General features: G+C 37.6%; 1 protein-coding gene across 8 annotated transcripts in view; it reads right to left on the bottom strand.

Moving 5' to 3' along the window:
• The window catches only part of PCDH15 (protocadherin related 15), a 442830-nt gene that overhangs the window by 93996 nt on the left and 334865 nt on the right, over positions 1–13969 (bottom strand). For all 8 annotated transcript variants that reach the window (XM_037400858.1, XM_037400859.1, XM_037400861.1 and 5 more), the window contains 2 exons: positions 2494–2634; positions 106–218 (listed from right to left, as the gene is read on the bottom strand). In XM_037400858.1, the coding sequence (XP_037256755.1) occupies positions 106–218; positions 2494–2634 (254 nt within the window). The remainder of the gene's footprint in view (positions 1–105; positions 219–2493; positions 2635–13969) is intronic.

Below are 13969 nucleotides of genomic sequence, written 5' to 3'. Positions count from 1 at the left end.
CCATAGAGTGTTTTTGTAGCCCATGTATCTCAGGCTAGCATTCAAACAGGAATTTATTTCAACTTTAAAAATGACAGTTGTAATGTGAATAAATAAATGTTTTACCTGTATTCATCCTGCGTAAACCGTGGAATTACTGAAGGCTGAAGTACAGCAATTTCTACAGTAGTGGTGTTAAACTTCACAGGATCCCCATCATCATATGCAATGACCACTAGCTATAAACAATATAGAAAATTACACTCTCAGTATAGGCAAGAACATTTTTTATGTTGGCTTGCAACAATTCTTGCATTTTCAGGGTCTAACAAGTCAGATGAGATTTTCTTTCACTGCAGATCATACCTTGTGTAAGAACAAAACATAGTGAAAAAGGTGACAGCCATCCACAAGTTGAACAATCTGCTAGAAAATTCACAGAAACACAGCAAACTGGAATTCAAATACAACAGTCTGCTGCAAACAACCCCTCCAAAACACACTTCTAGCTTCAAGTACATTTTCCAGGGGATCGGCTTCACATCTAACCACAGACTGTCCTGACTCAGAACTCCAGGATCAATTTCAACTTCTTTAATGGTATGTAGGTCAGTTCTACATTTACACGGTTTTTTTTTTATTTAAATGACACCTATAACTGCCAATAAAAGAAAACCAACAGAAAAAGCACTAGGTAAGAATTCAGTGTTGCTGACATTAGTATCTAAAAGCAATGTCTGATATCAAACCAAAAAAAAATTAACATTACCTCGCCTCCCAAAAAAATTCTCTTAAGAAAAGAGATCTTCTGTACACTAAAACATGAACAAGGATGTTCTTCAAAGGTGGCCTATTATAAAAGTTTTGCTTATCTGATCTATTCTCATTTCTATTTGTTTAATCTGTGCTTGTCTGCTAGGAAAAATAAGTTCAACTGTTTGCAGCTTTTATGTAAAGGTAAGCTATCTGCTAGCAAAAGGATGAGAGACCAGGCCACTGAAAATGGGGTGGACAGTTTTCCATAGTTTCCCCTCTCTCTAGATTGGTCCTTAGTTCAGGAGGTCACTAGATGAAGCAGGGCAGCACCTCATTCTAGATAAGAGTTTTGAACTCATTTCTCTGAGTCCAAGCTATTCTCAAAATAAGTTGGTGAAGAGACAAAACAAAAGAAGGCATTTTTCAGCCAATATATTAGGGAGCACACCAGTGCAAGATATCATAATTGCAGAAAGTATGAGTATGTTAAAAATTGACTGAAAAAATTCTCAGAAGATTCAGTGGCAGATACACCCCAATGGTCTACTCAGAATACCAACTCAGAGTCTCCACATCACTGATTTCTAGAGTCTTTTCTGTGCTTCTTCCCTTAGTATCCATATTTTCTGAAAATTAACACTCTGCTGATTTTACCATTCCTCTGCCCTAATATAAAGCAGTCTTCATACAGAAACATATGTCTGTGTGTACGTCACCTGCATGTTATGTATCACAGCTTCAGAAAACAGCCACACCAGATAATTACCAAGAAGTAAAAATAAAAAGTGCAGCAACAGAAAAGATAGACTGGTGATGTTAACCAAGAGATATTTCTCTTCCATTCTGAGTTTTACTATGTTAGTTAAAAACTGAAAAGGACTCAAAATAGCACTGTCCTAAGTTCCTAAAACAGTGACAGCATTACAATGCTACTCAAGCTTGCAGTAGCACTTGATGATACACTCAGAAGTGGAAAACAGTGGACAGCTTTATTCCTTATAATGGAAAAGTATGCAAATAAACCTCTCTTTAATGCTCATTTCAAAACTAAATAACTGGAAGAAGAAACAAAACATACCTTAATGACCATACACAGAAGCCTGGCAGTTTCCAAGTAGGAAAATTACATATAAACCCCCACATATTACAGATATATATATATATTTATTACCGATACAGTTTAATTTTCATTTTTAACTACCCCCTCCACTCATTAATTTAAGCAGGGAGATCTGCCCCAATGGTTTTGATTAAAATCATAACTTACTCCACACTAACTACACTTGAGACTCTTCAGGAACAGTAATATCACAACAGGAATTTAAGTCTCCTTAAAGCCAATATTTTTACATTATAGCACTTGTGAACAGGAAGTCCCAAACTATCCAACTGCACAATAACTTCCTTTACAAGATATCTCACTATTCATACAAACTTTTCACAAAATTGCTATGCTGACAGCCCTGTTGAAAACAAAGAGATGAACAAGGTAACTTTCACAAAACGAGGATTCTTTCAGGTGCCTCCCTGTTTCTTCTGCCCTTATAACCGTAGCAATCACATCCATTCAAGATGTTTCTAAAATCAAAACGGCACAGAACATGTGCCAGGAAGAAATTAATGAAGTAAAGAAGCAAACAGAATAAAAATTTCACATCCTTCTATGCAATGTAAAGCAACACAGAGAAGCACGAAGGTAAAAGGAATTTCATGAAATGCAGGCGTTTTCTGACAACATATAGCTAGATGAGTTAATACCTTAAACACTGTACTTGGCTCTTCATTTAGGTTTACTCGAGTTACTACACGTCCTGAGTCTTCATCCACATCAAAAATGCTGGCACTGTAAGGAAACTGGTCAACATCTACTTTGTATCGGACTCGACTTGCTGGTGTTCCCTGTAAGGCAAAACCAAAGCAAATTGCTTATTTTTACACGTCATGTAGCTGGTAAAGGATTAAAATGCAACATTGGTAAACAGACCATCAGAAACAGAACTTCGTGTTTGTCTTCCTCATAACTGGGTTTCTTACTAAGCATCCCTCCTGCCTTCCCCCAAAATACCTTACAGTGACATCTGAGAGGTCCAGCAAGAAAAAGGACCAGAGGTTTGGAAAGAAGAGAGCTGAAAAAGCTGTCTACCTAAATACAGACAGAAGCAGTGGTCTGTTTTATAACTACTGACATTTTTAAATAACAGAAGATGGGGCACTGCTCAAGGTTCATTAATATACCTTCCAAAAATATTTTAACATGTTATAAAAGCTCCTTTGAAGTTCAAGAAATTTCTAAACACTCTAAAAACTGCAACATTTACTCAGCTTGTCCTCAAAGTTACAATGTCTTCCTGCTGAAGATGGGAAGATACTATCTTATTTTCTGAAAAGTCAGACTACAATTCTGCATTACAAGACAGCCAGCCTATGTGACATTCACAATCAAAACAAAATAAAAACAGCACTGGATTGCCTGGGCAATCCCCACCCCCCACCCACCCCCCACCCACCCCCCATCCCCAGTCTAAATGTTTTTTTTTTTTACATAAAACCTGAACATTAGTATCTGAAGGTTTTACTTTTCAAAGCTGAGTGATGAAGAACTAATTATATTTCAAGGTCCTCACCTCTAAGAAGTAAAGCACAGATCATAGGGCCTGTGGTGCTTCCAAATGTATTCCAACACATGCTCTTTCTGTGGCTGAACTGTACAGGTCTAGCAATTTGGGCGCAACCATCTAAAAGCTCACAACCATGCCCTCACACTGAAGAGGCAAGCCTGCCCCACACTGCATTGCTGAGATGGTCACAAGTGCTTGTGTGAAGGGAGCAACACCTGTGGCCCTCCCTACCTATAACAGAGGGCTTCTGGCTCTCAGTGGAAGGCTAAGCATTACCAGTGCCACTTACTATTTGACATCACAGCTGGCTCTAAGCACATCAGAAAACAAAAAGGAGAATATATTTGTCCTATCAGTGGTAAGAGAAAATGCAGGTTTGCAAATGGATTTTAAGTAGCCTCGTAATGAACCCTCCCTACTGTTCAAAGCCTGTTTCAATGACAAGGAACAAGCACAGAACCCGCATGCATGTGTCACAAATTGTCTGCAGGTATATTCATCCCAAAATACCAAATTAAAAGGGGAATCAGCAGAACGTATAATAGACAAATTTCTCAAATCAGTAACAGTATTTTCTAATAGAAATCTACTTACCTGATATAACTGTTTTAACACTAACTGCCTAAATAACTAACATTTATTGGAAGAATAAAGTTTCTTAAAGTATCCATTATATTCCAAAGATGCCATTACAGCAGTCACCATAGAGGAACTTTAGAATCACAGAATCGTTCAGGTTGAAAAAGACCTTTAAGATCATTGAGTTCAACCATTAACATAGCACTGACATGTTACCCTTGGACTTCTTGTTGCATCTTCATCACTGCCTGCCTGAAAAATCAATAACGGATAATAAACTGAGGGCTGTGCCGGGAAGCTTTCTCTTTGCATCTTTAACCCAGTCTCCAGGGAGGCAGCAGACTTCCCTAAGAAGTGGGTCTGGTCTGTATATTGGACCACCCGTTACCTTCAAAAGGGAGTCTCCTATGACAATGACCTGTCTTTTTTTTACTTTATGGAAGCAGTTGTGATGCAGGGCGTAGGCCAACTCGATCTTGGTGACACCTCCATGCTAGATGAACCATTGGCCTTGTTATTATTTGGTTCACCTTCAGAGGACATGGAGTAACACCATGCCTGTATGCACAGCCTAAGAGACAGCTGCTCCCACATCAGAGAGATGAGAGGGCCCTGGCAGCTTGCATTGACCTGTGTGATCTAACAAGTCCCAAAAAGCAAAATGGGTGGCAATGCCTGCTCCTGGGATCTCCACAGTCCCACCACTCTCTGGTAGCATCCCAGGCTCCACTGCAATAGCCACTTTCTCACATGCACCTGGAGGATCTTCTATGGTAGTGGCAGGATGATTCCTGGCACCCCACTTAACTGCCGGCAGGAATTACCCAACCACTTTTCAGATTAGAAGAGTTGTACCATCAACCGGTTACAGAGGATGTCTGGGAGACATTAAATTTTAACAGGTTACTTCCATTCTCAGCAAGCACCCCTTCACTAGTACTGATAGTGATCCACTGTTTGCGGATTAAAAGGTGACGTAGCAGCAGATTACTAAAGCAGTGAAGCCAGTACAAATATGAATTATGTACTAAAGAGCTGTAAGAAATAGGGGCATCAAAGAAGGGCTTTAAAGGAAAGAAAGGTTTTTGCACACTGATCAAGAATAATTGTTTGTAGACAGACCAAAGTCTGTGTTACCAGAATATGCAGATAGCTGGGACACTGCACAAAATTCAAATTAGGTTATTTGCTAAACACTTTGGGAGTAGATTCCGAGAAGCACTTAGAAACTCAGGTCCCATAATCACCATGGTATCATTTTCTTAATGCCTCTCAGTCTAGACCTCCTATTATATTTTGACCTAAACAGACAAAATATCAGAGTCCACAATTTCATTAATAATGAATTGGTAATTTTCATCTGTATTCAATAACATGGTATAAAGCAGCTCTATTGTTATTGAGAATATATTCAATCTACCATATCAGCTACTAACTACAAGGAAACAAGAAATTTACTTTTGTAATCAGCAACAGAAACAGCTGCAGAAGTGGTTTAAAGTCACTAAATCATATCAACATATTGTTGATACAACAAAACTGCACTGAAATGCTCAGTCAAAATACATAGCCTAAACTAAAAGCTTTACTGGAATAGATTTAGCAAAGGTATTTTAAATCATGCTAATGCATGTTACAGAGCTGTGTAACACATGGTGTCACATTTTGCCACATTAATGCCTGATGAGTAGTAGGACTATTCAATGAATAAACCGTACTTCAGTGCAAGGAAAGTGACCCTTCAGTAAAGAATATTTATTTCAATTCAAAACTATAGGTAGCTTGTAAGAATTTAATTGATGGTACCATTTTTGCAGCTGTTAAATGAAAATGAATACGTAAGTTTAATACTAAAAGAGTAAGAGAATAAGGCAGCCAGGCCACCTCAGCCTTCCTCCCTGTAAACCCCTGTGCACATAACACCTTGTATGTAAAGAGAAGCGAGACAGGTTTGGATGCAACCAAGACTTTCACAGAGTTTCTGGGGAGACTTGCACAGCTGCTCCTCCAGATGATTTTAATTGCAGCAGTGATGAGGTCATTGCCTCTTTGAACTCTCCAAGGAAATCCAACCCAGGCAGGGTTTATTAGGCAGTACACCACTCCAGTGCCACTGACAAGTCAGTGTCATCACCTTTAATAATTCAGAACTGGGTGTGCCAGTTGTGTTTTGGTGTTTAGTGAAGTAATATATGAAAGACCATGTTAATAGTTAAAAGTACTTTGTGGCACCATGCACACTAAAGAGTGCAAATCCTTGAAAAACATGAGAAATTTCAGAGATCATTGTGTATGGGAGTTGATAATACAACTTTCCCCCTGGCATTCTCTGATTCAGTCATTTTTCTTCCACATTATAATTATCAGGAAATTACCTGCTGAAATCCACTCTATTTGGTTTCAGAGTAATGGTCCTTACATTTCCTTGGAAGACTAAAAGCTATCATCATCATTAAACCTGCACATACTAGGTAATTTGTTATTAAATAAACAAAAATCTCATTGGGTTATTGTTCCTGATATGACTATCAAGTACACTTTTCTCCTGTCATTTCTGAAAATAACAAAACAGGGATTTATTTTTTATTTACTAAATTTTGGCACCAATGTAATTAGAAAAGTCTCCAGAGAAATTTCCCAGGGAAATCTATTTAGAAGAAAGTTTTAATTATCTCAAATATTAATCATCTTTTGCCTTTGTTCTAAATAAATTTAGATGCATTCCTATGTCTACAGCAAAACTCGAATATAGCAGATAATATTCTCAAATAAACTACAGAGCAAGGATTGTACTTGGCAGGAACCATGTTTATTCTCTCAAACCAAAGTTTTCCTGAGAGTTCAAGACTAATATAGAACTTAAGATCTAAAGCTCATTCAGCTTCAATTATTTCTTTAATTGCTGCATAATTCCTTAAGTTTCAATTTGCTCTGGGAAAACAACATTCATTTGTGACATGGCTGACAAGTATGAAATCATCCCCAACATGTACGTCAGATGATCAGGCTGCACATGGAGGCCCTGGGCAAAGAGGCTGTGGAGGCTGTACATGTGCGCTGTTGAGATAACTCTCAACGGGCAAAGACAGGTTGCAGAGAAATTTTAATGCAATAAACCCAAGGGAAATGGTGAGAAGTGTAACGCAACAATAACTTCTGTATGTTTTTATATATATTTCTGCAAGCCATTCAAAAGGAAGCTATGAATTATTACTTCTGCTATCCAAATAGGTAATGGACATACAACACCAGAATGATCTGGCCCAGGAACAAGTGGAAAAAAATGCATTCCATTTGCAGTCTGCTCATGAAGATCCCAGAAATGCATATGGTAAACGACCCGGATTTCATCCCTCAGTGCTAGTATGGAATAGTGGCATAATGAATACAGATATATTTACCAAGCCTTTTTGTATTCAATGCCACTTTCTGACTGAAGTCAGGAAACTTCTGAGGGTATTATAGATAAAATGTGAAACTGGTAAGGAGTTGAATAAATTACCTCCATCTGTAGATTTCAATGCAAATTTGAATGATTAGCACCGCAAAAAGTTCACGAAGGCAAATTTTGAAAAGTTAATTCTAGGGAAAAAATTTGGAAAGTGATGTAAAAACAAAATTTAGTTTGCTGCACATGCTCTTTGTGACATACTCAAAGTAACCATTAAAGATGGGGCCGATCACAGAGTAAACTAATGATTTTGGTGGGTCTTGAACCAGCTATGGGTTGTGAATGGTGCAGTCATGTACAGTCACCCTAAATTCATGTATATAAACTCTAAAATGTGAAGGACTTAATTCTTTACTATGCAACTGAACAAGAAAGCCTGAAATTCTGATTTACTAAATCATAAAATTCTGAATTTTTAACTGTAACAAGCTGAACACAAAACCCCCATGATTTTAAAATTTTAAAAATGAGACAAAATTACTTTAAGAACTCATTGCATTTGCAGCATGTTTCCCATATACAAATCTCCAGCAGACACTATGAAATCCAACAGTAATATTTCTTACTTTTAGTGGGTGCCTGTAAAACAATAAGGACAATTGCTCTCAATTTGACAAAAGGACTCCATTGAACAAAAACTTTACAAGGTGTTATGCGATTGGATAAACCATTAAGCTGGATATTCTGGAGCTCTGGACACTGGCTGCTCATAAAAATTAGGTTTTTTTGACTCTGCATCTGTTTCTACTGACATTTGAAATCAACAAAATCAGAATACGCAGAGGAATTGCCCATGGAAGAAATATTCTGTCTTTTACAGTGATATACCAAAAAAGGCATTTACAGGAAAAGCAAACACCTCAAGTTATATCGGTCCTGGGAATATTCACCTTCTGATAAAGCAAGTAAGCAAACTAAGCATCTATCAAATAGCTCATGTTGCTTGCCTTTCAAAATATTTGGAGGGCTGAAAGCTTTGGGCATAGTCATAGTCATCTGGCATCTTTCATCACCATGCCTCTCTAATAAAGCATAAACCATTCACAATGATGAAAGCTCTTCTCTCCATGGATGGTCTCAGGTGGCGTTGAATAACTTAGGTATGTGTACAGCCATCTGTACAGATCTGTTGAACGTAATCGCAGGCAGCCCCCTTCCCAAGTAAAAAAGCAAACACCATTTAAATCTCTTTTAAAATACAGATTTGTAAACTTTGGTACCTAACAGGAAATAAACCAGGTTTAAAGATCTTTCTCTTCACCAAAACCTTCCCAGCCTTGATATGGATTAGGTTGGACCTCTAAAGTTCCAAAGCAAAATATTGCTCTGCTGTGCATTTGGTTTGATCATTCCACAGGGCCACAAGAATCTTTTTGCTTTCCTTTCTCTTGCTCCTGAAGTGACTGTCTCTGCCACTTTAATGCAGACATTAGCTTGTGTAGGAAACAAAGATACTGTGCCTTTTTTTTTGTGTGTGTGTGTGTGTGGCCACGTATAGTGTGGGTTAGCATTTATTTTGAGTTCAAGTCAAATCAAAACCCAAGACAGAGAAAAGAAACTATGCAAAAGGGAGGCTGTTTAAAAGCAATTTCAACTGTGTCTCCATACACTGCTGAGTGCAGAAGTGGTGGCTCACCCAGATGGCTCAAGCAGCACCTAGACCCTGGTTCCACGCATTTTCACTTGCCATTCCTGAAGCATTTTAAGCTCTGCTTTTGGGCAGGCCACTTGTCATTCTTTGAGAGCTAAGCTCTCAAACTGAGCACTGAGAGGAAAAAATATTGTAAAATAGTCCTGAGGACTCTCAGCAGGTAATTGCGATTGAATTGAGGGATTTATGCATCTGTACCAAGCCTGATACAGGCTTCAGATATCCTCAGCTACAAAAAAATTGCCCAAAGAATAGATGCCAATTGATGATGGATGGGAATACTAAATACTGTGCTAATAAAACTCAGAAGTGTAGGTGACGGAGTCAGACATTGATTTCATCCAGGCTTTAGGGACTACAGATATCTCTCTCAAAGAAAATACCTCTGAGAGAAACCAAAGCTGCATACATTTGTGCTAGCTAAAGCAAAGTGGCACTAAAATATAAGTATTTTTCTATAGGATATTATCATATCTACCTTAGTTGCTAGAAGCATCTAAGAAGCCAGAGATGCAGCATTTGTGTGGTTCCCCAGCCACACAAAACCCTTGCAAAGTTATGTGTCTCACACAGGATACCTGCTTGCACCTTTCACCATCTTTTACTTTTCTTCTGGTCAGATCACTGTCTTCAACACAAAAGAGTGGGGAAACTAAACTCAAATAGGGTCAATGGAGTTCTTCCAGGAAAGAAAGCAAGTTGTTTATAGTGGAAAAAATTAGTCTCACTTAGTTTTATCTTATTTCTGTCTGGGATTACTCTGACTCCTGCTTAAACTGTATGCAGCAAGTCAAACCTGTCTGGGACTCACTGGAGCAACTTTGGCAACACAAATACAGCCAAGCCTGTTTGAATGATTCTGCACGCCTGGTGCTTGGGAAGACCAAGCACGTTTTGGAGGCACAGCTTCACTGTGCCAGGCTCCAGCGTTGCCCTGAATATGACACTGGACTGTAATGTCCAACAGCCTAAACTTTTTACTTGTAGATACTAAGAAAGCCCAGAGGAATTCCTTAAACTCCATCTAGGCAACACTTCTGGAAAGAAAAGTCAAGATGATATGTGGGGGAAACTCTTGACACGCAACTGTCTCTGCTGTTGCCCACTTACACAGTGCAGCCTCCTAACCCAGTGTTATCACCCTTCTAGCTCAATCTGCACAGTGGCTGTGATGCCTCACCTGTCTGCTGCTTCATGCTCACCCCCCATGCAAACAGTACAACTTTCCTCAGCTGGTATAAAAGGTGCATCCCTCTCTTCTTTCAGATCTCTACACAACAACACACTTTCAATACTTATACCTCAAAGGAATTATTCAAATGCTAAAACGGAAAGTGTGTTCAACTGTCTCAACAATTTCAATCACAATCTTTTTAAAACTGAAGATTTCTATTTTAGCAACGTTTACCAGTTATTTAGAAAGAATTGAAGCTGTACTCAAATTTTTCCTTGGCTTATATATAACCATGGCTTTAGTCTATTATAACCATGGTTCTAGTCTATTACCATGATTACCTCTGGCTCCCTTTGCCTGTTCTTGTTGCTTTGTGCTTAGTATTTTCTTACCCTTCACATGCAGTGTGTCTGGAATCAGATGTAAGCTCTACTGGGAAAAACAGGGTAGACACCTATAGGATGTACTAAGTAATTTGAAAAATCAGATACCATATAATTATTTTAAAGCTGTAGAAAAATATACTGTGGATTGTTCCAATAAACCAAATGACAATATGTTGATTTACCATATTTCATGAAACACACATAAATAAAATTTTACCAGATTTCAATGCCCAGAATAGTACTTCCCATAAAGAGTCTTTTTGACAAACGTAAAAGTAACTTCTGAAACATAATTTATATTCTCAATCACTGCAAAAAAAAGTGAATTCAAACAGGAAAAGGAAGGAAAGGAAAAACTGGTAGGAATTTAAACTGATATTTGCTCAAGACAGCCCTTTAAATCCCGCTCTGTTCTTTAGTGAAAAGCACAGGTTTCTATGTTTTGATTGATATCTCACTAAAGACTCAGAGGAATAACTATCAGAGAACTCTTACACCTTCAGGCCAAGATTTTCTGACCACTTTGAAATCCACAGGTCAAAATAAAAAAATAAGAAAATACCTATTTGGAAGCATTTGAATATAGTACAGACAATTTTGGTTTAATTTAGTAACTGTTAAATAGTAGCCAGAAATACATGGTAGTTTGCAACCAAATCAATCCTATCATTAACAGTTGTATCCTAATAATGGATTAATGCTTTAGGCATCAGTTAATCTAAGAAAATGATACATCTTCATCCTGACTCATTCATTTGTTCACACGTAGATATTCATACCTGTATTATACACTAAGTTGCAAATAATTTACTGCATGGAGATTTGATGGAGGTTTTTTAAAAGAAAAACAAGGTAACATTTAATTTACACCTTCAATAAATGAAGTACTGTTTGATTAATTTAAGAGTAAAACCTCATTCTTACCGTCTGACTGTTTTTGAAAGCGTATCATAGTCAATCATAGCACTTCCTCATCTATATGCTGTAAGTTTCTAACCCCCTATCTCACAAGTTTCTTTAAACATCTGATCTTTCACCTACATTACTGTTTGTACCTGTGCCACCCTCACTGTCCATTTCATGCTTGCATTTATATTTACAACTTGACCTTTAGAAGTCAAAAGCCATAGGTAAAACAATCATCTTTTCTAAGGAATGTGGCTGAATGAGCACTTCCAGAGTCAAAAAGTAACAGTAGGTACAATACCTGCATCCTTTGTTACAGGTGATGATTTATTAAGGTTGACTTCAGTGGCATGAACTTTTTTCCTACTACTTAGGTATTCATCACTGCTGCTGTCACCTTTGCTGTTGAGGGACTAGTAGGAACAACAGGACAACACCAAAATAACCCCAGTCCAGCAGCTCAAAGGAGGGGCATGCCGAGGATGGTGCCCATGGGGTGAAATGGACAGCCAAGCTCTACTGACACCATCCAACACCTCCTTTTCACCCTAAAACTGCTCTTCTCCTGTTGGAAAACTCAAATTTGCCTTATTTGCAGAGAAACTGCATGCAGGTGCTGAGCATTACAATTTGGATTCTCATATCATCCATATTTATTCGACAATGCAGAACAAAGTTGGGATTTGCTGAAGACAGTGGGCAGTCTCTGAAGAGCTGATTAGCTCTGAAAAGCTTTTATTGCAGGTGATGAAAAAAAATCTAGTTTGACTTTTTTCCCAGGCTGAGTTTAACATTGACAGGGGAATGGTCTACATTACTTGTAAAATGACAACAGAAAAATTCAGGCTTGGATACTTCAAATTAGTTAGGCTCTTATTAGACCTGCTCTGATAATCAGAAGTATTTTAAAGCCACAATTATTTTCTTAATAGATACTTATTTTCCTGAACTGATAAAAAAGATGTATTAGTACATACAAACAAGATTACAGCAGGTTAAAAACCCCAAACCACACAACTAAAATACTGATGATGATAAATAAGAATATTCTTTCCCTTAAGGCAAGTTTAGAGAAAGGTGGTCTTGCTGAACACAGAAAAGGCTGTGTGTTTTTTAAAACAATTTCTGGTGAATTCATATCAAACACTTTGTGACACCACTTAATGTCAGAGCCAGCTCCACATAAATACAGACTTGCCAGTAGCACAAAACATCTGAACGGGCTGGCTTAGTTAGAAAAAGAAACAAAGCCATTTCTGCCTGATATTTTTAAAATAAAAAAGAAGATAGAGAAAACTAACTATCAACCATTAGTTTGAAATAAAATGCCAACTTCAAAAACTATTTTAAAAGCTTTCCTCCATAGCTGGCTAACTTTTATGGCTACTGCATTCATTAAATGCCTAAGGGTAGCTTCATTTTTAAGTCTTCATAAAAATCAAAGAAATGCAACAGTTGATTCTGAAGAACATTACTTCAACATTATGGTCATATGCATTTATGCCTGTTGTAATGGTAATAAACAGGATCCCACATTCAGTTATTTTGATGTCTCTCTCATGCATGTGCACCTATTTCTCCACAGAAGTAGAAGCGATCCCCACACCTTTCAAATACAGGACATTCAAACCCATATAATATAAATTCATATTAACACATGAGGAAATCACAAGAAATTAATCAGGGACACATAAGCGCTTTACTCAGATTTTTATACTGCCATTCTCATAGCACCTAGAGATAGCCATTATTACAAAATAGCACACAAGCTTGTCCACGTCCCGTTTCTACATTTTTATGTTCAAGTGATGGTGACAGAAATTATAGAAAAAGAATTCAAAAGGGGTTTTTTGTTTTGTTTTGTTTTTTAAAGGAAAAAGTGAAATAACTTTGCATTAGGAAATGCTGATTCCACAGGACTAAGAATTGTTTTACATTAATCAGTTTATGAACTATTTTGTTTCCTCCAGTATCTTGGTGATACCTTTTTCTTTAAAATTTAGGCACATTAAATCCAGGGATTATAATATGGAGCTTGTACCAGATTGCGCAAATACTTTATCAAGACCAAAATATCTTGTAAGGCAACAGATACCATTAAACAAAAGCGGCACAAACACCAAGTTAAAAAGTGATTCTCTACCACCAAAGAAAAATTACTTTTTTTTCTATCCTAACCTATTTTGTCAAAATTTCCACAGAATAGAAACTAATCTTCTTGCCCAGTTTCATTGATCCTCAACATCCTTTTCTGCAGGCTTTTCTCAAAGGTCAGTATGATAAACCTGCTAGGAGCAAATACATACTGGTGCAAGGTGCAGATATGGGTCCATAGGACTGTGATTAATAACTTACTATTTTAGATTTCTACTATGGCAATCAAAAAAAAAATCATACAATTTCAACGGTCACGCACAACCGGTTTTCCCCACTGTCCACTGGCAGATCGCTCTGAAACAACAACACTGG

The sequence above is a fragment of the Falco rusticolus genome, chromosome 9 (assembly GCF_015220075.1).
Source record: "Falco rusticolus isolate bFalRus1 chromosome 9, bFalRus1.pri, whole genome shotgun sequence".
NCBI lineage: Eukaryota > Metazoa > Chordata > Aves > Falconiformes > Falconidae > Falco > Falco rusticolus.
This window is presented reverse-complemented; position numbering and strand designations above follow the sequence as displayed.